The sequence below is a fragment of the Tupaia chinensis genome, unplaced genomic scaffold (genome assembly GCF_000334495.1).
Source record: "Tupaia chinensis unplaced genomic scaffold, TupChi_1.0 Scaffold000225_1, whole genome shotgun sequence".
NCBI classification, from domain to species: domain Eukaryota; kingdom Metazoa; phylum Chordata; class Mammalia; order Scandentia; family Tupaiidae; genus Tupaia; species Tupaia belangeri.
Window position 1 is genome coordinate 3033592 of NW_006159700.1, and position 23894 is coordinate 3057485.

Genomic DNA, 23894 nt, shown 5'->3' on the forward strand with positions numbered 1-23894 from the left:
TTTAACCTAAGTGCTTTGTAAAAGCTCCTTTGATTCACAGTTTGGTGGGGGATGTGGAAGAAAGAAAAGTCAACGTACAGGAAGGGGGTTGCGCAAAGCGAGGATGGAGCACTCGGGCCGTTTGGGTTGCCTTACCTGGAAAGAAAGAGAGAAAAAGAGTTGATACAGTTCTTCATTGTATGTGAAGTTATGCAGTTATTGACCAATAGGTCATGCTGAATTTAAGCGAATGGTGTTAAGTCAAATAAATGTACTGGTTTGTAGGTGACTTGATAACATGTACATGGCTTGTTCACAGAGTAGCTTTTAATAATCGTGTTTTAACAAAAGCAAATGGATAAACGTTTAAACGACAGCTCACGCAAGTGACTAAATATACTTTTTATCTTTTCTCCTGTGTGTTTTTACAGGGTCCATAGCAAACTACCTGACCTCTGCCAAATTCCTTCTCTACCTCGGTCATTCTCTTTCTACATGGGTAAGAATGCACGGTAACTCTTACACTGTAGTTGCACAACTTCTTATTTCCTTTCGTTCGAGTCAGTTGTGTTAAGCCAACTTCCAGTACTGTCTTATATTTGAGGAAATCATCCAAATACACATGCTTTACTGAGAAAGTTATTTTTCACCAAAGGTATTTTCTTATGGATGTCAGTACATGCAATATAATTATCAGGTTGTTACACTTTATATAGACTGACAACTTCCCAAAGACAGGATTAACAAGGATAGGAATATTTGCATTGCTGATAAATTGTATATTACATTACTAGGTTTAGTAAATGGTAAGACCTGCTTCTAAATAAGAAGAAAAGATATATGAAATATATATGTAAAAGATACATGAAATATATATATATATATATATATATATATATATTTCTTCTTTCATATTTAAAGGTATTTCTGGGGTTTTTGGTTATATAAATATATAAATAAACATACACATTTTCTGGTAATAAAATCAGACACAGTGTCACATAAGAGACATAAGTTGGAACTGTTTGGTTCCAACATGCAGCACTATGAAAATACAGTAGAGTGATGGAATAACTTAGGCTAATAATAAAATTACAAAATTAATTTAAATGTAGATGATCCCCAAAACAAAAATTCTGGTTGTGGGCCAGCTAGTGTTATTGGTGGTTAAGACAGCTGGATCCCATATGGCCAATTTTGCAATCTGAGTCCTGTGCCTGGCAGCTTGAAAAATACACTAGGCAGATGTTCATTTGTGCCCCAAATCCTGAGAGGAGCATAGAGAGAAGGATTGCAGTGTGGTCATCCCCATTGGGGGAATGATTTCTCACTTTCCCTATGTCTCTCTCTCTCTGTCTGGCAAGCGCATACTCCCTAGAGCAAACTAAAATTATAATTTTTAAAAATTACAGTCTTCAGAATATTACCTGTAGTGAGATAGCATGTGGGGCATCATGGACTATCTTAAAAACCATCACCCAGTGAAAATCAGCAACTAATTGACAATTTTCCATCTGACTTCCCATGTGGTTTTAGAGGAATTCTATCTGGCTTCCTTCACCAACTCACCAAAAAAAAAAAAAAAAAAAAAAAAAAAAATTCCAGAAGGGTGGGGGGTGTGTTTAATTAGTGATGTTGTGATGTTTAGTATATTCTGTTCATGCCTCATATAGGATATTTAGTTCAAAAGAACCATAGAAAAAAGAATTTTGAGAGTAAAGTTTTTGAATGTTATTTTCTTTTTAAAATTGAAAACAGCTATTGGATTATCCTTAAGATATGTATGGAAACCATGGTATGAGGAAATCTATATCCAATGCCTTTGGGAAATTATTAAGCTAGGTCATTGGCTAAGACATAGCAGTTCATAAATGACTGTTTAGAAAAGTAAGCGCCTGTCTTACAGAGGCTTACACAGGGATGACTGCAAAGACATGAAAACAAACTAGAATTGGTGTGTCTGTTTCAATTCCAACAGCTGATGATTTGAAGTAGAAAGAAGTAGAAACCTGGTGGGGCAGAGCTTAATAAACTTAAACTGATAGTTTGCTCTTTCAATTTAATTTAATAAGTTTTAAAACACACAAACATAGGGACCAGCAGTTAGCGTAATGGCTATGTCGCTGGACTCCCATGTAGTCGAGTGCGATTCGCGTCCCAGACCCAGTGGCTTAAACTCATGCCGGGCATGTGTGTATGCATGCCCAAGATCCTGAGAGAAGAATGGAGGAGAAGGGATTGCGGCATGGCCATCCTCCCTGGGGGGTGATTTCTCACTTTCTATCTCTCTGTCTCTCTGTCTTTCTGGCAAGCGCATGCGCCCTGTAGCGAAAAAACTTCTCTAAAAAAAGAAACACACACACACACACACATACACACACACACACACGCACCAATAACAGATGCTAGAAATAGAGTCTGAAATTCATCACATCATACAGAATGCTACCTTCCTGCCCCATTCTACTTTATTTTCCTCTTGGCACTTACATCAGCTGACCTATGCTAGGTTTGTCTTTGGTCTCTGCTCATTGGATTGCAGACTGCACGAAAGCGAGAACCATGATTTTTGTACACTCTTGTAGCTCTAGTACCTGCAGTAGCATTGAGTACACAATAGCTACTCAATAAATATTCGTCACCTGGATTAATTACCATGATCATTCATTCACAGATATTCAGTTGCCTTCAGCTCTCAGACCAATGGGGATGGACAATTATGTCAACACATCATCAAAGGATGGGGCGAACACCTGGGAGGGCAGGAAATAGAACAAAGGAATGGATGGGCATTTGGTCAGTGTTTACTTAGACTTTACCCAGTTGGAGGGCTGTTTGTGAGTATAGACTCTTCTTGCTTCTTAAAGCCCCAAACCTTTGGAAATTGGGGTAACTAGAGCAATGATGTTTATCTCCATTGACGGGGTGGCATGCAATACAGGAATAAGCAGGAGAGAACACTTTTATTTAATAGCACTTGATTTGAAGATATGCTTTAGAGGACTCTAAAAGAAACTGTCTTGGAAAAAAAGAAGAGTTATATAAGAAGAAACACAGTGTTAGAATAATCTTTCTTAATTGTTACATTAAGAAAGAGAAAATTCGTTTACAGAAGCAACCTATTATTTGGGGGCATTTATGTGTTTATGGCTTTTCCTTGGGAGCTGTCCAGAGGGATGGAGATTAAAATAAATCTCCCCTTGCCCATTTTATTCTAATCAAGTCTAAATTTCTTTCTCATGTTAAAGAATGAGAGAACAGCTTAATTTTCTACTCTTGATGTCCTCTTTATCTTAATATACAGACTTGTGTTTTTATTAGTTTCAAATAAATTGGGCATGTATTATACACTTTATGATGATATTTGAAACAGAACTAATACCTGCTTCATTTAAGAGGAAAAGCTGCCAATTATGAAAGAAAGCTTAAACAAACCTCTGTCTTAAGCATTAATCATGATACTGAGTAATCCTCGGACTTTTTGAATATTCATGAAATAAATCTAATATAGTTGATAAATGAGTCTAGGTTTTGACCACATATTCTGTTTACTCATTCTACCACTGGGACCCACGCACAGCCAGTCTGTTCATTTCACCAGTTACTTATGTGCGTACTGTGGACCATGCACTATGTTGAGGGTGGCAACACATTTTAGAGCTCAAAATCCATACCATCAAGTGAGAATCAGTCTTGCAATCCTAGTGCTAGTGACTTCCAGTTTGTTTGAATGTTTACTTGATCAACCCCTAAGGTCCCAATCTTACATTAATTATGAATTATAGCTCAAAATTATGTTCATAATCCCCTATACCAAGATTTTTCTACCTTGGCACTACTAAAGTTTTGAACAGGACGATTCTTTATTGTCTTGTGCATTGTAGATGCCAATAGTTTTCTCCTTCCATTCCCCTACAGTTGTGACAACCCAAAGTAACTCTAGACATTGCTCAAAGATCCCTGGAGGGTAAACAGAGCTCCAGTTGAGAATTACTGGTATACATGAAGTAGATTGCTACTATGCATCAAATTTGAATGCATATAATTTTTGCCTTGACTTTAATAAATGTTTGCAATCAATTGACATTCCAGGATGATTCTTTTCATTTACTTCCAATACATTAAATTTTTCATGAAGGTGTTAACAGACTTTGGGAAGAACTGTAGGTGTCAGTACTTCCATGTAAGTCAAATCCATAAGGACCCCAGCTGGGCAACTGGCTGTTTCCTGTAGTGATTCCCAGAGGTAGGTTATCATAGAACATTGTTGTCCTTCCTCTTGTTAACCTCAAAAGTCAGGGATGGAGCTTAAAATCGCCACCTGCCCATTATAGATTTCTTAAACGTATACCACATTTTGCAGTAGGAGCTTAAAATTGCCACCTACCCATTGTAGATTTCTTAAACGTATACCACATTTTGCAGTAGGAGCTTAAAATTGCCACCTACCCATTGTAGATTTCTTAAACGTATACCACATTTTGCAGTAGGAGCTTAAAATTGCCACCTACCCATTGTAGATTTCTTAAACGTATACCACATTTTGCAGTAGGAGCTTAAAATTGCCACCTACCCATTGTAGATTTCTTAAACATATACCACATTTTGCAGTAAGAAATTCTAAAATTTCCTATACATTCTAAAGTCTGTGTGAAGATTTGAGGATGTTTTCCTTTTTCAACTCATCTGATTGTCATATACTGCATGCATACTTTGAAAAATGACATAGTGCATTGTAAAGATGTGCAACAATGGAATGTAGATAAAAAAATAATGTACTGATGAAAAAAAGGGGACCAGCAGATGGTGTAATGGTTATGTTGCTGGACTCCAACATAGCTGACCGCAGTTTGAGTCCCGGACCTGGCAGCTTAAAATTCACACCTGGCACGTGTGAAGCATGCCCAAAATCCTAAGAGGAGAATACAGGAGCAGGGATTGCAGTGTGGCCATCCCTCCTTGGGGGCGATTTTCTCGCTTTCTGTCTCTCTGTCTCTCTGGTGAGCAAAAATATTTCTCTCTAAAAAAATGAAAATGAAAAAAAAAAAGCACATCTGTACTCAGGCATTGAAATGACCTAGTTATGCATTTGTTTCTGATGTCTTCATTCATATGCTGCCAGAATTTGCCCTTATTGATTTGATGTTTTCGCTGATTCTGCTGTTTTATGACTTGGAGATTTCTTTCTTTCTTTCTTTCTTTCTTTCTTTCTTTCTTTCTTTCTTTCTTTCTTTCTTTCTTTCTTTCTTTCTTTCTTTCTTTCTTTCTTTCTTTTGGAGAGATTTTCACTATAGGGCGCGTGTGCTTGCCAGACAGACAGAGACACAGAGACAGAAAGCGAGAAATCACCCACCCAGGGGGGATGGTCACGCCGCAATCCCTTCTTCTCCATTCTCCTCTTGGGATCTTGGGCACGCACACACACACGGCCGGCGTGAGTTTTAAGCCACCGGGTCCGGGACACGAACCACGGTTGACTATGTGGGAGTCCAGCGACATAGCCATTATGCTAACTGCTGGTTCCCTTGGAGATTTATTTCTGAATAGAGCATAGATTTTAACATGTTGGAGGCAAGAGAAACTTCAGAGATCATACAGTCTATTCTTATTATTCTACAAACTGGGAAGACTAGATTTTTTTTCTTGACATTCAAATTATAGTAATATTTTTGAACTATACTGTAATTTAGTTTTGGTTCAGTAGCAAATTATTGTACTTTATGCCTGTCAAATTAGGATAGGCAAATTCCAAGCCCAAGGAGAACCTGGCTTATAAGAAAACAGATTTTGTCTAAAAAAAAAAGACTTTTTTGATCTGGAAACTGCCCCCCCCCATGATAAAAAGTATGTGTGCATTAAGAATGTGTTATTTGGAGTTTGTAATTGTGCTGGAATGAAGAGTGTTAACATCTGATCAGTAGTCAATTTGTAGATTAATTACCAACTTCAAAAGTCTCATGATATGGCCTAGCCCCTTAGCCTAGAGACTGAAGGAGCCAAATTTCACATGGCTGACCATGGTTCAAATCCTAGCCTTGACAGTTTGAAAAACACACCAGACGTGTGTGTGTGCATGCCACAAATCCTGACAGGATGGAGAAATGAGGGAGAAGGGGTCGTAGTATGACCACGCCTTACTGGGAGATGCTTTCTCTCTCTCTCTCTTTCTGGTGAGCACATGTTCCCTTTTAAAAAGTCTCATGATATAGCCAGAAGTGCCTTTTGATAAGAAAGCAACTTCCTGAGTACAATTGACTAGAAACTAAGACTATTTCATCAAAATATTTTCTCTTCTCTTATTAAAGGGAGATCGGATGTGGCACTTCGCAGTGTCTGTGTTTCTGGTAGAGCTCTATGGAAACAGCCTCCTCTTGACTGCAGTTTATGGGCTGGTGGTGGCAGGGTCTGTTCTGTTCCTGGGAGCCATCATTGGTGATTGGGTGGATAAGAATGCCAGACTTAAAGGTGAGTGTCATTATGGAAGTGATCCCTTATATTCAGGGCACCAGTGCCTGAGCTACCTCTGTAACAAACTAAGAGGGACATTGCTGTGGCTAATCCAGTGAATTGCTTGCATGCCACATCTGAGGGATGAGGGTTTGGTGGCAGAACTTCTGGACTGAGAGTCCTAGGCCTCCTGCTCAAAGTTGTAATTCCTAGGACATTGACCTAATAGATTTTTTTTTTTTGTATCTTTAGCTATTCATAAATTTCAGATGTTAATGATTAACACTGTAGCACATTTTTGGTAACCATGTTAAACATTAAAAGTTTGCTTAACCCTGACTTCCTTTGTAATCACACTTTCAGTAGGGTCCCTATAGAATGATCTTCCTGAGATAGTTTTAACATCTGTTCTCTGGGTTACTGTGTTTTATTCAAGGGTGTGCATAAAAGGATTACAAACTAAACAGAGATTCAAGGGAGAAGAGCTGAGCCTAGATCACAGAGAGCCAAATTACAATTATTTTAGGGAAAAAGAAATAATCTATTGATATTTATTCTAGAGCACTAGAAATTACTCTGTTTCATACAGGAAAGAGAGAAAGTGATGGATTAATTCAGTTATTCTGAATATAAAGGCATTGTTGATAATAATTCAGAGTAAAAGTTTCTTGAATTGCTCAGTTGATAATGCCAAGACCTGAGCATGTCTATCTTCGATGCTGGAGAATGACTGAGATATCATTAGTTTCTTCCAGTGCAGCACGAATGCTCCTATATACAGAACTGAAATAGCAAATTCTAGGACTTGATGCTCTAGAAAGGTGATCAAGATGAACATGTTTCTGTTTGGAGAATGAGTACATCAGAACACCTATTAAGGTTCTATGTCCTAAAAACAATCAAAACAAACAATAGCAGCAATAGAACATCTAGTTATTTATGTCATTCTCTATAGGCATATAAGGATATTATTACTCATAAAAACTTTCACCTTTTAATTGTTGTGCACTGCCATCATAGGTTAGGAGAGAAGGTTGAGTTGGATGAAGCAGAACGTGGTGAGATAGCAATCTCTCATTTTTCCTATACAATCAATTCACATGTCATCCCTTATGAAAAATCTCTGTTGTCTCGAGGCTGAGTTCACCAATTCTGCTGTGCTTCCATGAGGCTTCGTTCATACTTTTGTTATTGCACTTACACTTTTATAATTTATCTGTTCTCATATCTTCCCTTCCTCGGGCTTATGGAGCCCTGAGAGCTAAGGACCTCGTTCCATTTATTTAACCCTTGTGCAACAAATGAGTGGGTTATATATTGGGGTTTATTTCAGACTGTTTTCAAGAAGCAGTTTGTTTTGGCTTGAACCTTTGATATGACTTTCTAGGCCAGGATGAGCTTTGCTACCCCTAAAGACAAGAAGCTGTAAGTCACCTTAGATATACAACTCTGTATTTTTCAAAGTGCTTTCCTAAGTATTTTATTTGAGCATCATTATGACCCCATAAAACAAGGGAGACAGGTATCAGCATCCTCACCTTATAGGCAGAGGGTATAAAGACATTCATCTAGACATCCTGCTCTAGATTGTCTACCTAGTGAGTGGCAGAGAAAAGACTACTGATGTCTTTACGGCAGCACTTCATCCACATGGAGCCTCACTGTAAGAGAGCTGGCATTTTCTGTGCTCAATTAGTATGCCAAAGAAAGACACCACTGCTTTAGTTTTGGCAAAATTTTGCTTTTCTTTCATATTTATTCATCGCATTCTATTTTATCAGATTCAGCCACCTTGTAGGAGGTTGTAGATCCCATAACTTCCTTCTAAATCTTGTTTATAACCTCCTACATGTTCTCATTTCAGCTTAAGCAACAAAAAGCTGAGATGGATCTGATTATGCATTAGTTCTGTTTATGTTAGTAGACTTTCAACAGACTGTGTTAAATGAAAACGTCATTACGAAAAACTTCAATTAACAAAAGCAGTTGTGAGTACTTCATCATTCTGTTTGCAAATTTACTGGTCTAGTATGTCCTGCTGGGTCATACTGCAAAACTGAGGCAGAATTTACTTCAGTCAGGTTTTCTTGGAATACACAGAGAGCATAATGGTTATGTCGCTGGACTCTCACCGGGCACATGTGCATGCGTGCTCAAAATCCCAAGAGGAGAACAGAGGAGATGAGATTGCGGAGTGGCCATTCCCCCTGGGGAGTGATTTCTTGCTTTCTGTCTTTCTCTGTCTCTCTGGTGAGTGCACGCACCTGATAGCAAAAATATCCCTAAAAAATAATAAATAAATAAATAAATAAATAAATAAATAAATAAATATTTTTTCCCTGTAGTAATTAATTATGTATATACAGTAATGTAGTAGAACAATGATGTGTGGATTAGAAACAGCCACATTGAGACATTTTGGTACAGTGTACGTTTTGTTCTTTTCTTGTACAGTGGCCCAGACATCGCTGGTGGTACAGAATGTTTCAGTCATCCTGTGTGGGATCATTCTGATGATGGTTTTCTTACATAAAAAAGAGCTTCTGACCATGTACCATGGATGGGTTCTTGTAAGTTTTCACTGATAGTCTTGTTGGAAGAGAACTGAATATCTGGTAGTAGTAAAAGTATAAACACTGTGAAACCAGGGAATTTTTTTTTTTTGCAAATATGACCTTTTAATATTGCTCTCCATGTATATTATAATATCCCCTATAGTTTGTTTTGTTGTTATTGTAGTATTGACCATAATAAGTACTTATTAAGAATTGTTTAAATTTAAATGTTGTCTTTTTGTTTTTTCAAGGCATTTCTAAGAACTTAATATCTAATTCGTTAGTTTTCAGTCTTTAAGTAACCTATAATTTGTTTATACTATATGAGAAATGTTATCTGTATATAAATATATTAATCAGCCATGGGGCCAGCAGATGGCATAGGGGTTACATCGCTGGACTTCTACATGGCCAACTGCGGTTTGAGTCCTAGACCTGGTGACTTGAAACTCACACCAGCCACTTGTGTGCCAATATCATGCCAAGATCCCAGGAGGAGAATGGAGGAGAAGGGATTATGGCATGGCCATCCCACCTTAAGGGTGATTTCTCACTTTCCCTTTCACTGTCTTGGTCTCTCTTTCTCCCTGACAAGTGTATGCACCCTGAGGCAAAAACCTCTGGAAAAAAAAAAAAAAAAGCAAAAAACAAACAATTCCCATGATTGTGTTACTCCAGTAATAATTGTTATTTAGCTTGAGGATATCAACTAGATAACATCTCCTGCTGTGATTTCATGATAGCCTGATAGAAAAGAAGAGAGGGACAGAGGTGTGGTGGAAAATAATACATATTGAATCTTCTGTATATTTGTATTGTCAACATTGTTTCAAAGCAAGGTAGGCTATTAGAAATCTTCAAGTTTATCTCCTTCATTTTATTTTATTGTTTTTTTTTTTCTTTTTTAAATTTGGTATAGGGTGCATGTGATTGCCAGGGAGAGAGAGAGAAAGTGAGCACCCCCAATCCTGCATGGGGCAAGGCTACGCCACAATCCCTTTACCATTTCTCCTTTTGGGATTTTGTACATGTATGCACACATGCCTGGTGTGTTTTACAAGCCATCAGGTCTGGACTTGAATCATGCAGTTGGTCAAATAGGATCTAGTCGCCTTAACTACCATGCCACTGGCTGGCTCATCCTTCATTGTTCTGATGAGAAAAATTAAGACAAACTGAGGTTTGTTTATCATCCATTGTTATGCAACCACAAACTCTTAAAACTCAGTCTTAAATAAGATCTCAATTCTTCCTCAGTGTTTTTTAATTTATTTTTGTTTGTTTTTTAAATTGGTACAGGGTACATGCACTAACCAGAAAAAGAAAAAAAAAAGGGAAAGAAAGAGAGAGAGAGAGAGAGAAGAGAGAAATCACCCCCTGGGGGAATGGCCATACCACAATCCTTTCTGTTCTGTTTTTCCTCTTGAGATTTTGGGCATGCACCCAGAGTGTTTTTCAAGCCTCTGTGTCTGGGACTCAAACTATGAGGTCAATCATGTGGGATCCAGCTGCCCTAACCACGCACCATAAGCTGGCCCACTTCGGTGTTCTTTTCAAAAAAGATATTTGTGGGAAAAATGTTAAACAAAACCATGTTAATATTTTATGATAACTATGTCACGTAAATGTTCACATGACTGTTACAGTTTTTTTTTTTTTGAGAGGTTTTTGCTATAAGACATGTACACTCACCAGAAAGAGAGACAGAGAGACAGAAAGCGAGAAATCACCCTCCAGGGGGGCTAGCCATGGCACAATCCCTTCTCCTCCATTCTCCTCTTGGGATCTTGGGCATGCATGTACACATGCCTGATGTGAGTTAAGCCACCGGGTCTGGGACTCGAACCATGGTCAACTACGTGGGAGTCCAGTGACATGGCCCTTATGCCAACTGCTGGTCCCCCTCTTATAATTTTTATATTATGAGTACACTGATTCGGACACTGTTAAGCCACTTAATTTGACCACTGGTATTTATTGTTTCATGTTACAAAGTAAAATTATTTATTATAAAGTTAAAATAAATATTTTATTATTATGCCACTGAAGACCCTATCCAATTATGCTGTAGAGTGAGGTAGATAGTGTATGGTAAACTGACATTTTACTACAATTTATTTTTTTCCCCTGATAATTCCTTAGACTTGCTGCTATATCCTGATCATCACTATTGGAAACATTGCAAATTTGGCCAGTACTGCTACTGCAATCACAATTCAAAGGGATTGGATTGTTGTTGTTGCAGGAGAAGACAGAAGCAAATTAGCAGGTAATTTGGTTTTCTTTTTTAGCTAAACAGATTTGTTAGGATTTATTTTAAGTCATTGGTAATAAATGAGGCTATATGCCTTTGTTGTTGTTCTGGGTGTTTTTGAGAATAATAAATTAGATATAATTTATAAATTAGGTATTAAATTAGATATAGAAATAATAAAAATACTTTTTTTCCTAATCTTATTTTCAGTCTTGGTGTTAAAATTTATCTCATACCTATGAAGTTAGCCTATAGGATTGTTCTCTTTTATTCTGTGCAAAACTGAAAAATGGAAGAACATTTCTTTTGAAATTTTTCTTTTCTTTTTTTTTTTTTTAAGAGAAATTCTGCTATTGCTTCTAAATGTTTAATCTTTAGAACAATGAAAATATTATATGGGATTTTCTTCATCATATCTACAGATACTTAACTGATTATAGCATGGATATTCCTTTTCTCCAAACTAAAAGGCAACAACTTAGGAGAGACTCTAGAAGTTAATTCCGTCTGCTTTAAAGTTATAATCTTTAACTTTTATCATGAAGAAAGTAACATAATTGCTGTTAGCAATACTGAAGAAACAGGGGCTACACTACAATCTTAGTCGGTCACTGAAAATATTTACAGGTTGTCAAAGACTGAAGAATACTTACAGAACAATATGTTCTGTTACCCCTACATGACTGGGTTCAGCATAACTTCCCTCACTCTCTAAAGCAGCCCTGCCTTATTTTTAATAGCACATGGACACAAGTGGGATTGATATTTGCTCAGGATAAAAGAGTAAGGATATATCTGCCTACTGGTCAGAACAGCTGAATCATTCTGCTAGTTCGCTGAGATAATAGTAGCACAAAGACATTGTCTAACCATCCTGACAGACAAGAAAACCCTTATCAATGACTTAAATGGCGTATCCCCAGACAGAGAGGGCAAGATCCTGTGCTGGTGTTAACAGGGAGCTTGTTTGACCAAAACCTTATGCAAAAAAAGCAAAAAAGCAAAAAAGAAAGTGGTGATTGAAAAAGAACAAAATCTTTGGAAGGTCTTGGAGAAGACTTTGCTTGACTCATCACTTTGTAGCAGTATTATCAGTGGTATAGGATAGAGCAGGGAGCTTTTGGAGGATGGTGGGGAGGATGAACTAAGCACATGTGAGTGTGTACCACAGGAACTTATCTCTGGTGCCGAAAGAGTGATTATCATTGGCTTTCATTTCTGTGATCATTTGTATTAAGGAATGATTGAAATCTCTTCTTGTCAGATTGAACTAGAAGATAAGGCTTTGTCCTTTCTGTTTACTTTCTTTTTTTTAACTACTATTTCAAGCATGTACAGTACATCCATGTTTTAATTCGAAGGGTACAGAAGGATATATCTTGAAAAGAGGTCAGATGTATATTTGTTGGGCTATATTTGGGAGGAACTTGAACATGTAAAATGATTTTCTGTCATGTACCTGAATTTAACTGAACTCATATTGACTCTTTAAAGTCTATTTTTTTAAAAAAAAGTGATTTTACTCTGAAAGTTACTCAGAATCTTTAACTTGTCATAATGCATACATAAAAATACAAAAATCCTACATAAGTTTCTAGGATCTTTCCAATTAGCAAGTGATAGCCCAAAACAACAATGAAAGTCTGACTGACTGTTTCTCAGCCATTCCTCTTTATATTATGAATTACTGCAGAGAGGAAGAAGGTAGGCCACTCAGTCTACTTTCTGACCTTCTGGAGTTTGTCAAATTTACGAAAGGAAATAAGTTGTCTGCCGAACCTAAATTAGCTTTTCGTAAGTGGTGCTTTTTCACATCCAACCAGCAGTGTGTCTCAGGAGCCTACTCAGGAAAAAAACTAAGGGTTTTCTTTTCTGAAGTTGTAAAGTCAACCTTTGTATTAATTAAAACCTATGTTTCAAGGGGACCAGCAGATGGCATGGTGGTTAAAGCGTTGGACACTCCCACATGGCAGACCATGGTTCGAGTCCTGGACCTGGTGGCCTGCATTCTCATTTTCTTTCTCTGTGTCTCTCTCTCCAAATTAAAATAAATGAATTAATAAATAAAATTAAATAAATAATTATTAAAAAAAAAACTATGTTTCAAAACAAGATACAAAAACTTTCTTTGTTCTGAGGCTCAACCAGTGTCTAAGCATGGATTTTTGGTGCCAGTTCTGCCATAAAACAGTTAAAGGAGAACAGGGAAAAAGGAGGAAGATCAAGGAAAAAGAGAAGAGAGAAGGAAAAAAGTCCACCTAAGGGAACTCCAGCCACTGCCTTGGATTCCTGGGAGGGTGTCTCTGTACACAGGCGCAGCTGCTCCAGTCAGGATTAATTTATGTTAATGCAGGCTGATTTTTGAGTTTGCTGGCAGACGGTTAGAAACTCAGGTAGGAGACTGAGCCAGAAAGGCTTCACTTGTGTGAATTGTCTATATGCGTTTTGTATGTGTGTTGTGTGTATGTGTGTAGATGGTGAAGGGGGGAGGGTGTGTGCGTAAAAAGTAAAGGGTATAAGCTGGATGCTAATTGCTTCTATCCCCAGTTTCTTGAGGTTTTAAAATGCAAAGCTCTCTCACTGAGGGTTGAGAGCAGGATGGATATTCCATAGCATGGTTAAAATGTGTAAGAATTTCAGTGGCATCAGGCCAAAATATAGCTGTTACCCTCTAGTTTAGAAAGCTCCAGAAAAGCTATTGCTTTTCACATAAGTACTGTCAACTACTAACCTGCTAACTAATTTAGAGACTTTCTAGGTACTTGATTTAGTATTTTATTAACACATTCTTTTGTGCCATGACTCTTGGCCTATCAGAACTCTTTGAAACTTGCTTCCTTTTCCCAAATGTTTTTCTCCATCTTTTGCTTTATTTCCTTCCCTATTTCCTTTGTGGGTCACTATATATTAATAGCCTCTGAAGTTGTTGTTCTTGCCCAACCATCCAAAAAAAAAAAAATTTTGCTGATTGGCTTGACCAAGTATTAAAGATAAATTTCATGTTTGAACTATGCTGATTATAAATTTATTTCATATTTGAGGTAAGCAAAACTGTTGTTATTCACTCAAAAAATATTTAAAAAAATTATTCTCCTGCGAGTTGTAATATACCCTTTGTAATCAAAGTAGTTATTTATATTCATGTTATGCCATAGCTATAGCTTTAAACAGTTAAACTAGAATCAAATGAGAACATGTTTGTGTTTATGTGAGAATAAATATAAATTTGTAAAGAGCATATGTTTGCACATTCAGAAGACTGATTCTTTCCTAGCTTGTTACCAGAGAAATGATTAGGTCTTTTTAAAAAATTATTATTTAATTCATTCTGCTTCAGAAAAATAAAAGCTGTTTTCTGACACTACATTTGTTCTGATATCCAAATTTTATTCACTTACAAAGTATAATGCAAACAACAGAAATTGGTGACATTGGGAAGCTCCGTGAGCACTTAAAAATTGAGGTAGTATAAACATAATAAATAATTTTACCTAAAATAATTTTGTTGTCCTGGGACTTTAAAAGTCAAGAATTTATTTTCTGTAGTTACTTACCTTTTCTTGGATCCAAATTATTGAGTTATTTGGATCAATTCTTCACTTCTCTGTCAGCATATGAGTCGCAGTTATTAATGAGGAGCAGATAGAAGTTAATGACCTCCGCATAGACAGTCACTTGTAAGATCAATAAAAACTGCCTTTGCCTCCTAAGCGAAGGGTGAAATAATGTCAAAGTTCTCCTGTTATTATACAAATGATATACTTTCATAGGACTAATTGGGAAATGAGAACCAGGAAGAATTAGAGTAGGAATCAGGGCAATATACTGTTGACATACTGCAAGGCACTAATCCCACAGCCTTTTCACTATTCATGACCTCTCTCTCATCTCCCTTTCTTACCCAGCTTGAAGGTCAAGGTCAGTCATGGTCAACTGGTCACCTCCTAACAATACCCTCAGTTCACTGGCCCCTCTCCTTTTGCCACTTTCATTTGGTAAGACCATGACCAAATCCAACTCTCCAAAATAAAACATGACTGGAAAAAAAACACATGACCTTGCTTGGTTCTCTTCTAAAGTTCACCACCACTGGGGTCAAATTGGTGCTTTCGTGCTTCCATATCATCAGACTATGTTCTCTGATCCCTTCTTTCTCTCACTTTCCTAGAGGACTCTTTCACCTTTCTCTTGTCTCCTCACACATTCAGGACCCCACCCCCATCCCACTTTCACCCAAGACCTTGCTTTGGATTTTACTAAGAAAATGGAAGAGACAAGAAGATAACTTTCATGTTCTCGCTCATCATTGTCAATGAATTGTTAGTGCTCCTAAGAATAGCTCTTCCACCAAGGCAGTAGATTCACATTCCAACTCTTCTTTTTACTGTATCATTATAGTCAGAAGACAAATATGCTCTAATGTTCCTCTTAAAAATCTGTATTTTCCATACTTTTCCCTCTGCTGCCCCATTTCTTTGTACCTTTTTTCAGCAAAACAGTTTCAACAAGTGTTGTCTATTCCCCATTCCTCTCTTGGTTCAGGATTTTGCTTTTCATGAGGCCATAGACAGCATTCACTTTGTGTACCAGGAGTTGTGACTCACTCATAATATAAATGATGTCCTTTGAAGCTGGCACCGGTCTCATAAGCCAACTTCAAGGAAGCATTTGCCCTTAATGCTCTACTCTTTCTTAAATTTTTTTTCTTCATTTATGATAGAGCATATATCATGCACATAAGAGAGAGACAGAAAGGCACACCGTCCACAGGGCTGATCACACCACGGCTCCCTTCTTCCAGTCCTCCACCTTGTCGGATCTTGGGCACTTGTGCATGTGCCTGGTATGTTTCAGGTGGGCCAGGCCAGGGATTTAAACTGTGGTCACCATATGGGATCTGCCTTCTCTTGAGCAGCACACTACTGCTTCACTGCAGAGCTGGCCTCCTTACAGTTCTGTTCTTTTCCATGTTCCCAGTGTCTATCATGTGACCAGTGCTTGTCTTTCTTGAACTGTTGATAGCTCTTAACACAGTTGATAACACTTTCCTCTTTGAAACACTGTCACTTCTTGACTTCAAGGATACCGCAGTCTTTTGGGATTTCTTCCGTATTGCTAGTTCTTTCTTAGCTTCCTAACTCTAAACATGGTGAAACCAGCACTCAGTCCTCAGACCTTATCTTTTCTTGATCTTAACACTCCCTTGGTGATATCTTCTAGTTTGTACTACCTTATCTCTCAACCAGTTGATGACTCCCAAATCTGGTATATTTCTTCCCTAAACTCCAATCTCGTATGTTAAACTGCTTACTTAATGTGGTGTCTTCAATGTTAGCAGGCCCATTAAAAAAACCAGCATCTCTAAAACCAAACACTTGTTATTTAGTGCTAAACCCAATTCTTCTGAAGGCTTCGATTTCTCAGTAAATGGCAGCTCTATCCTTCTAAGAGTTACTAAAACAAAACAAAACAAAAAACACAGTACACACAAAGAAAAAAATTCAGAGTTGTCCAGGATTTCTCTTTCTCTCACACCCATATCCAATCTTTTAGCAAGTCCTCCTGGTCCTACCTGCAAAGTCTGTATACTTTCCATTTCTTTCTCTCTCTTTATTTATTTTTTTATTGTTACTATGCTGATGTATGTCACTTTAATCTTCCATTTGTCTCCTTGCCTCTGTTCTTGTCTGTCTCCTTCCCATCCTTGCTCTGCAGTTCTTTCTTGACATAGCAGCCAGAGTGTACCTTAAAAAAAAATACATCAGAGGGCTGGCCTCTGCCATACTTCTCCCTCTGCTAGAGGGTTTAAGAGATTAAGAGATCCAGATTCCAGATAGCCAACTGCATGATTTGGATTCTGGCCTTGGTGGTTTGAGAGGTGTGTTGGGTATGTGTGCATGCACACACAAAATCCTGACAAGATGAAGAAATGAAGGAGAAGGGATTGCATTGTGATCGTGCTCCATGAGTGTGTGTGTGTGGGGAACAGTGTTTTCTCACTCTCCCCCTCTGTCTTTCTCTGGCAGGTGCATGTGCAAATTTAAAAAATTAAAAATATGCCAGACTATGCCTCTTCCGTGTTCAGAAGCTTTCAAAGGTTTCCTGACTATGCGTTGTGATAGTCAAAGTCCATATAATGTTCATTAGATCTACATGATTGGGCCAGTCTTCTCTCACTCTGTGACTTCGTCTTCTCTGACCATTTCCTTTCTCGCTCTGCTCTGGTCCTGCTGTTTTCTTTGCTGTTCCTCTAACACTCTGGGCCTACTCCAGGACACTTGCCTTGTCCTTGCTTTGACGTTCTCTTCTTACAGATGTCTACATGGCTTATTCTCTTGCCTCCTTGCATTTCTGGTCTTTGCTGTGATGCTTCCATTTTCTTCAGTGAGTCTTTCCCTGACTTCATATTATTTAGAACTTTACCCTGACCACTCTCTATGTCCTGTTTTTGGTTTATGTTTTCACCATATTATTCAATGAACATCATTTTTTGACTCTTATCTTTGAGTATTGTCTTGTTGACTGTTGTCTTTTTTTCCTATGAGAATGTAAACTCTCTGAAGCCAGTGAAGGGTGTGGTTTTCTTTATATTGTTGAGAATGATACCTAGCTTATAATAGGCATTCGATAAGAATTTGTTGAAAAAATAATGTAAAGTCTATGCATTTTTTTAAAGAGGTGTTTTGTTTTGTTTTGTTTCGCTATGGGGCGAGTGTGCTCACCAGACAGACAGAGAGGGACAGAGACAAAAAGCGAGAAATCACCCCCCAGAGGGGATGGCCATGCCACAATCCCTTCTCCTCCATTCTCCTCTTGGGATCTTGGGCATGCACCTACACAGGACTGGTGTGAGTTTTAAGCCACCGGGTCTGGGATGTGAACTGCAGTCGACTACATGGGAATCCAGCAACATAGCCATTATGCTAACTGCTGGTCCTCCAAGTCTATGCATTTTTAAAGGTGGTGTTCACCTAATTTATTCAAACAAGGGAATCATGATTTTTGAGGTAAATTTGGTGTTATTGGACAACAACAAATGTTTTTATAACATAATGGTTGCTTGTAGAGTACCATCAGAAATTTATACTTTAGAAAATTACATTGGGGGCGTGTTTCCACAGGGTGCATGCTCTCTCTAAAATGAGACAGAGAGAGAGAGAGAAAGTGATAAGTCACCCCCCCCCCCCCAGGGAGTATGGCCATGCCACAATCTCTTCTCCATTCTCCTCTTGGGATTTTGGGCATGCATGCACATGTATGGCTGGGGTGCTTTTCAAGCTGTCGGGTCTGGGATTCAGACCATATGGGAATCCAGTGCCTTAACCGCCATACCACCTGCTAGCCTCAAAAACTACACTCTTAATTTATGACTTTGTATTATGTGAATGGTCAGTCTCTCTTTGACTTACCTGCCTCTTTCTCCTGCCTCTGTAGACATGAATGCTACAATACGAAGGATTGACCAGCTAACCAACATCTTGGCCCCCATGGCTGTAGGCCAGATTATGACATTTGGCTCTCCAGTCATTGGCTGTGGTTTCATTTCGGCATGGAATTTGGTGTCCATGTGTGTGGAATATTTTCTGCTCTGGAAGGTTTACCAGAAAACTCCTGCTCTAGCTGTGAAAACTGCTCTTAAAGTAGAGGAATCTGAATTGAAACAGCTGAATTTACACAAAGGTAAACTGAATAAGATGATCAGTCCTTTTACTTGGATGTTTAGGCCTTAAGTGTTGATAGAGATTAAAAAGTATTTTGAATTTTTATCAGGTTTTATTACCAGACAAGGTCTGGATAAGGTTAAACATATTAATTTGGTAAGTGAGGCAAAGCTAGATTTTCAAAGATCTATAGAAAAACTCTGTGTTGTACCCGATGGGGTTTAAACAGGACCCCTGGCTTACCCCTGAGTGGTAGGCACAGAGGAGCAATTATTAGAGTGGGGGTTAAGCAAAGCTGAGTCATAAGAATGAGACTAACACTGTGAAAATGAGAGCAAGAGAATTCCTTGGAATCTATGAAGAGGGAAGCTTTATGGTCACTTGTAGGACAGTGGACGGGAAAGAAGACTCTGATGGGCATTTTCCCAAAAAAAGAAATTAGGCTTCTGGGTAAATGGAATCTTAGCAGGATCTCAGAAAACAAGATACTGTGTTTTCCCAGACAATTTTCACATGCTATCTTATGAGTTTTCCTGCTATTTACTTGGTGGGAATATATGTTCTAAGAAGTAGTTTTTTTTTTTTTTTGGAGAGATTTTCACTGTAGGGCGCGTGCGCTCGCCAGACAGACAGAGAGAGAGAGACATAGAAACAGAAAGCGAGAAATCACCCCCCAGGGGGGATGGTCACGCTGCAATCCCTTCTCCATTCTCCTCTCGGGATCTTGGGCACGCACGCACACGCGCCCGGCGTGAGTTTTAAGCCACCGGGTCCGGGACGTGAACCGCGGTCGACTACGTGGGAGTCCAGCGACATAGCCATTACGCTAATTGCTGGTTCCCCTAAGAAATAGTTTTAAAGAGAGAGAGAGAGAGAGAGAGAGAGAGACATAGATCAATAGTATTGTATTTCTTTAACAAAAATAACATTTAGAGAGTTTCTTGATGAGAATTTTTAAATTGTTTATAAAAGAAAATACATCTTATAATGTAGCAATCAAGGGTACCCTTGGGGAAGGGGAATGGTAGAAGAAAAAATATTGAATGAAATTGTTGGTTTCCCCCACACAAATAATGGTATCTTTTATTAACAGATACTGAGCCGAAAGCCCTGGAGGGAACTCATCTCATGGATGAGAAAGACCCTAACATCCATGAGTTTGAACATGAGCAAGAGCCCTCCTGTGCCTCCCAGATGGCCGAACCCTTCCGCACCTTCCGAGATGGTTGGGTTTCCTACTACAACCAGCCAGTGTTTCTGGCTGGCATGGGCCTTGCTTTCCTTTATATGACTGTCCTAGGCTTCGACTGCATCACCACAGGGTACGCCTACACTCAGGGGCTGAGTGGTTCCATCCTCAGTATTTTGATGGGAGCATCAGCTATCACTGGAATAATGGGAACTGTAGCTTTTACTTGGCTACGTCAGAGATGTGGCCTGGTTCGGACTGGCCTGATCTCAGGATTGGCACAGCTTTCCTGTTTGATCTTGTGTGTGATCTCCGTGTTCATGCCTGGAAGCCCCTTGGACTTGTCCGTTTCTCCTTTTGAAGATATCCGTACTAGGCTCATTCAAGGAGAGCCAGTTTTACCCACCAAAATGGCTGAATCCCTCATTCCAACTGAAATGAATACATCAAACGGGTCCAATCCTAATATTGTCTCTGAGATGAGTCCTAAATCTGAGCCCATAATAATCTCCGTCAGCCTGCTGTTTGCAGGCGTCATTGCTGCTAGAATCGGTAAGAAATCTTTTTGTGCGTAAATGAAGTCTCGTTTTGGAATGTGTAATACAGAGAATTCCCTGATAAATTATCTACGTGTTCCTTGAATGTTAACTTAAGTAAAATCTACTATCCATTGTGAAATTTTTATTATATAGTTTTAAAAACTATGTTTGCATATGTACATGTACTGATACTTAAAACATGTTTAGGACTTGACATTTTTTTCTAAATGAGCATCTTAAGCATTATTCTCTTAATGTAATTTAATTTTTAAAAGATATTAGCTATAGTAATTGTATTGCCATCTAGTAATTTGGAGTCTTTATATTGTGACACTACCAAAATAACGAAAATGTAGAGAATATTTCTAGGGGAACAACATAAAAAAAATAGTGTTGTTTTAATTTTTTTTTAAAGCTATGGTAATGCAGTTAGAAAAAAATATCTTCAAAGGACTTCTCTAGCTGATATGTTTTTATTATATACTTTGCCACGCAAATGGGTTTATAGCTCTGGAAAGAAATATAATGTAAAGACTTCTTAAGAGCAAAATTTAAGTAATCATTAATAGAGTATTGATTAATTATCTCTTACGGAATATATTTTAAAATGAAACCATATTTATCTTGTGATACAAAGCAGTTCACTCATTTATCAAAGACATTAATAGCCAAGCAAGACAGCTTTATTGTAGGGGCTTTAGAACCCAAGCAGTAAATGTAACAATGGTTTAAAGTTTCCTTATACTTTAACCATAATAATGTATTAGGTCATTTTAAACTTTGAAAATACTAGTACTTATAATAGGTTCTACAATATGATGTCTCTGATTTCAGGGTTTCACATTTTTTAAGAATTATTTATTTTAATTTTATTTATTCATTCTTTTTAATTTGACCAGAGAGAAACACAGAGAGAGAGGGAAGGAAAGTGAGAAAGTATGGCACCAGGTCCAGAACTTGAACTCTGGTCAGCCATGTGGGAGTGTCCAGCGCCTTAACCACCACGCCACCTGCTGGCCCCTAGAGTTTCACTTTTACAGTGAAATACAGTGTATATATTGAACTTACTTTTGTCTGGTAGCTGTAACAATAATTCCTTGAAGCCATTAATAACCCAATATTTATTAATGAAAAAATAATTATCTAAGAAAAGACTATGATAAATATATATAAGATGAGTTAAGGGGGGTGTAGCAGGGCTAAAAAGTCTATTTTGCACATGTTAGATTTTTATCTCTAAATCTGAAATGTATGATGATAAAATTAAAATCCAATATTTTAAAAAAATACTTTTTATTGTAGGTCTCTGGTCCTTTGATTTAACTGTGACACAGTTGCTTCAAGAAAATGTAATTGAATCTGAGAGAGGCATTATAAACGGTGTACAGAACTCCATGAACTATCTTCTTGATCTTCTGCATTTCATCATGGTCATCCTGGCTCCAAATCCTGAAGCTTTTGGCTTGCTCGTACTGATTTCAGTCTCCTTTGTGGCAATGGGCCACATCATGTATTTCCGATTTGCCCAAAAAACTCTAGGCAACCAACTCTTTATTTGTGGTCCTGATGAAAAAGAAGTTACAAATGAAAATCAAACTAACACATCTGTTGTGTAAGAAAGTTTAACTGTGGCTATCCCTGTTACTAGATTGTGTAGAGCACATGTGCTTATTTTGTACTTTAGAATTTCAATATATGACAAGGTGTTCTCTCTGTTTTTAACCACAGCTGTGTCTTGAGGCTAAAAGCTATTTAGGAAACCTAAGTCAGCAGATATAAGCTGTTTAATTTCCCTTGCATGTAGGCAAGAGGGGAAAAAAGCATTGGAAATGAAAATTTTGGTTTAAATATGGAGACTATAATGATAACACTGAATTCCTCCATTTCTCATGAGTAGATAAAATTTTGCATGGAAGAGTGGTTAGTTATGTGAATTAAATTTTTCTTTGGCAGATACTTAGGAATTCAGATATTCAGGTTTCAATGAGTTTTTTCTAAAACTCTTATTCAAGTCTGACTAATTTATTGGTTTTTGTATCTTATTCTCAATTATATTATAAAAACAAATGTTTCTCCAATTATGAAGATTAGAGTTTGATAACCAGTATTATCTTTATTAATCCTCTTATTCTTAAGGGATTTACATGTATGTGGGGAAAAAAAAACTTAGCTAGAATTCTTTGATATGGTTTATAAATAACCTTAGAGAGCATCTTTGTGTTTTTATTATCAGGGCAAATATTGTTTTAAGCATGTGTAGCACTTCATAAAATAGCTATCGTGTAAGCTGCAGGTAGAAGCAAAGCTGTAAAGTAGATTTATAGCACAGTGGATTTATAAGGACTTCACATATGTCTCCAGTTTGGCCGTAGAATTCAAAGCTAAAGCACACAGAAGGGCATGATTCTAATTGAACTCATGCCATTCTCATTAGTGATGTCTGTCTTGGAATAGGAGGGAGTGAGCCTTCAGCCTGGCCAGGTACATGTAGAAAGCAAGCCCACCCTTGGAAAGGTTTTGTTTTAGAAATCATTTGATCCATTTTTAATACACTAGGGCAGAACATTTTTACTTTTACTGCTTTACACCCAAGAGTTATTGCTATGTGGTTCTAGAGCAAGGATGTTTATAAAAATAACCCTTTTAAATGTCATTGAAAAAAAAGAGAAAAAAAAAATCCCACACAAACACTTGTGTATATTTTCAAAACTGTTTTACGAGTCCATTGCCACATGCCAGTACCGACATGGTACTTTGCCTTAACTGTTGATGCACTTTCATGGAGACTGTAATACATTGCTATGAGCACTTTCTCTATCGTTGAGGTTTAATCTTTTTCTCCATCTTTCTACAGTATGACATAATGATTTGCGATGCTGTAAAATCTTTGTAAAATATTTCTATATAAAAAATATTTTAAAAAATCTTAAGTTGTTTTTCTTGAATTGTGTTCGCCAATTATTTAATTTTGCTTTTGTTATAAGACATCTGTTTCAGATAATGTGTTTTTCTCTCTAAAAGGCCCTAGTGTCATAATTCATAATTTTAGTGTTAGCTCCCTATTCATCTTTCTAGTTTATGGTGGCCTGGTTAAAAGTGTACTTAACATAAAACCCAGTACAAATTCTTTGACTTTGAATGAGTCATGCTAGGCTCTCTTAGATTTGAAGTTCTGTTTTTCCTTCTGTAATTTGGAAGTGATGCTATAAAACTAACTCTGCCTACCTCACAACTCTCCTAATTGAATCAAATAAGAGAAGCCATGTGGAA

General features: G+C 37.7%; 1 protein-coding gene across 4 annotated transcripts in view; it reads left to right on the forward strand.

Moving 5' to 3' along the window:
* SLC40A1 (solute carrier family 40 member 1) overlaps positions 1-23288 on the forward strand; it is a 27707-nt gene extending 4419 nt beyond the window's left edge. For 3 of the 4 annotated variants that reach the window (XM_006147842.2, XM_027771570.1, XM_006147841.3), the window contains 7 exons: positions 411-478; positions 6285-6444; positions 8881-8996; positions 11124-11250; positions 18670-18915; positions 19990-20637; positions 21927-23288. In XM_006147842.2, coding sequence (XP_006147904.1) covers positions 411-478; positions 6285-6444; positions 8881-8996; positions 11124-11250; positions 18670-18915; positions 19990-20637; positions 21927-22240 — 1679 coding nt within the window. In that variant the 3' untranslated portion in view covers positions 22241-23288. Of the gene's footprint in view, positions 1-410; positions 479-6284; positions 6445-8290; positions 8415-8880; positions 8997-11123; positions 11251-18669; positions 18916-19989; positions 20638-21926 lie in introns of those variants that run through there. The other variant, XM_027771571.1, reaches the window with a different exon arrangement.
* Positions 23289-23894: the final 606 nt, after the last annotated feature.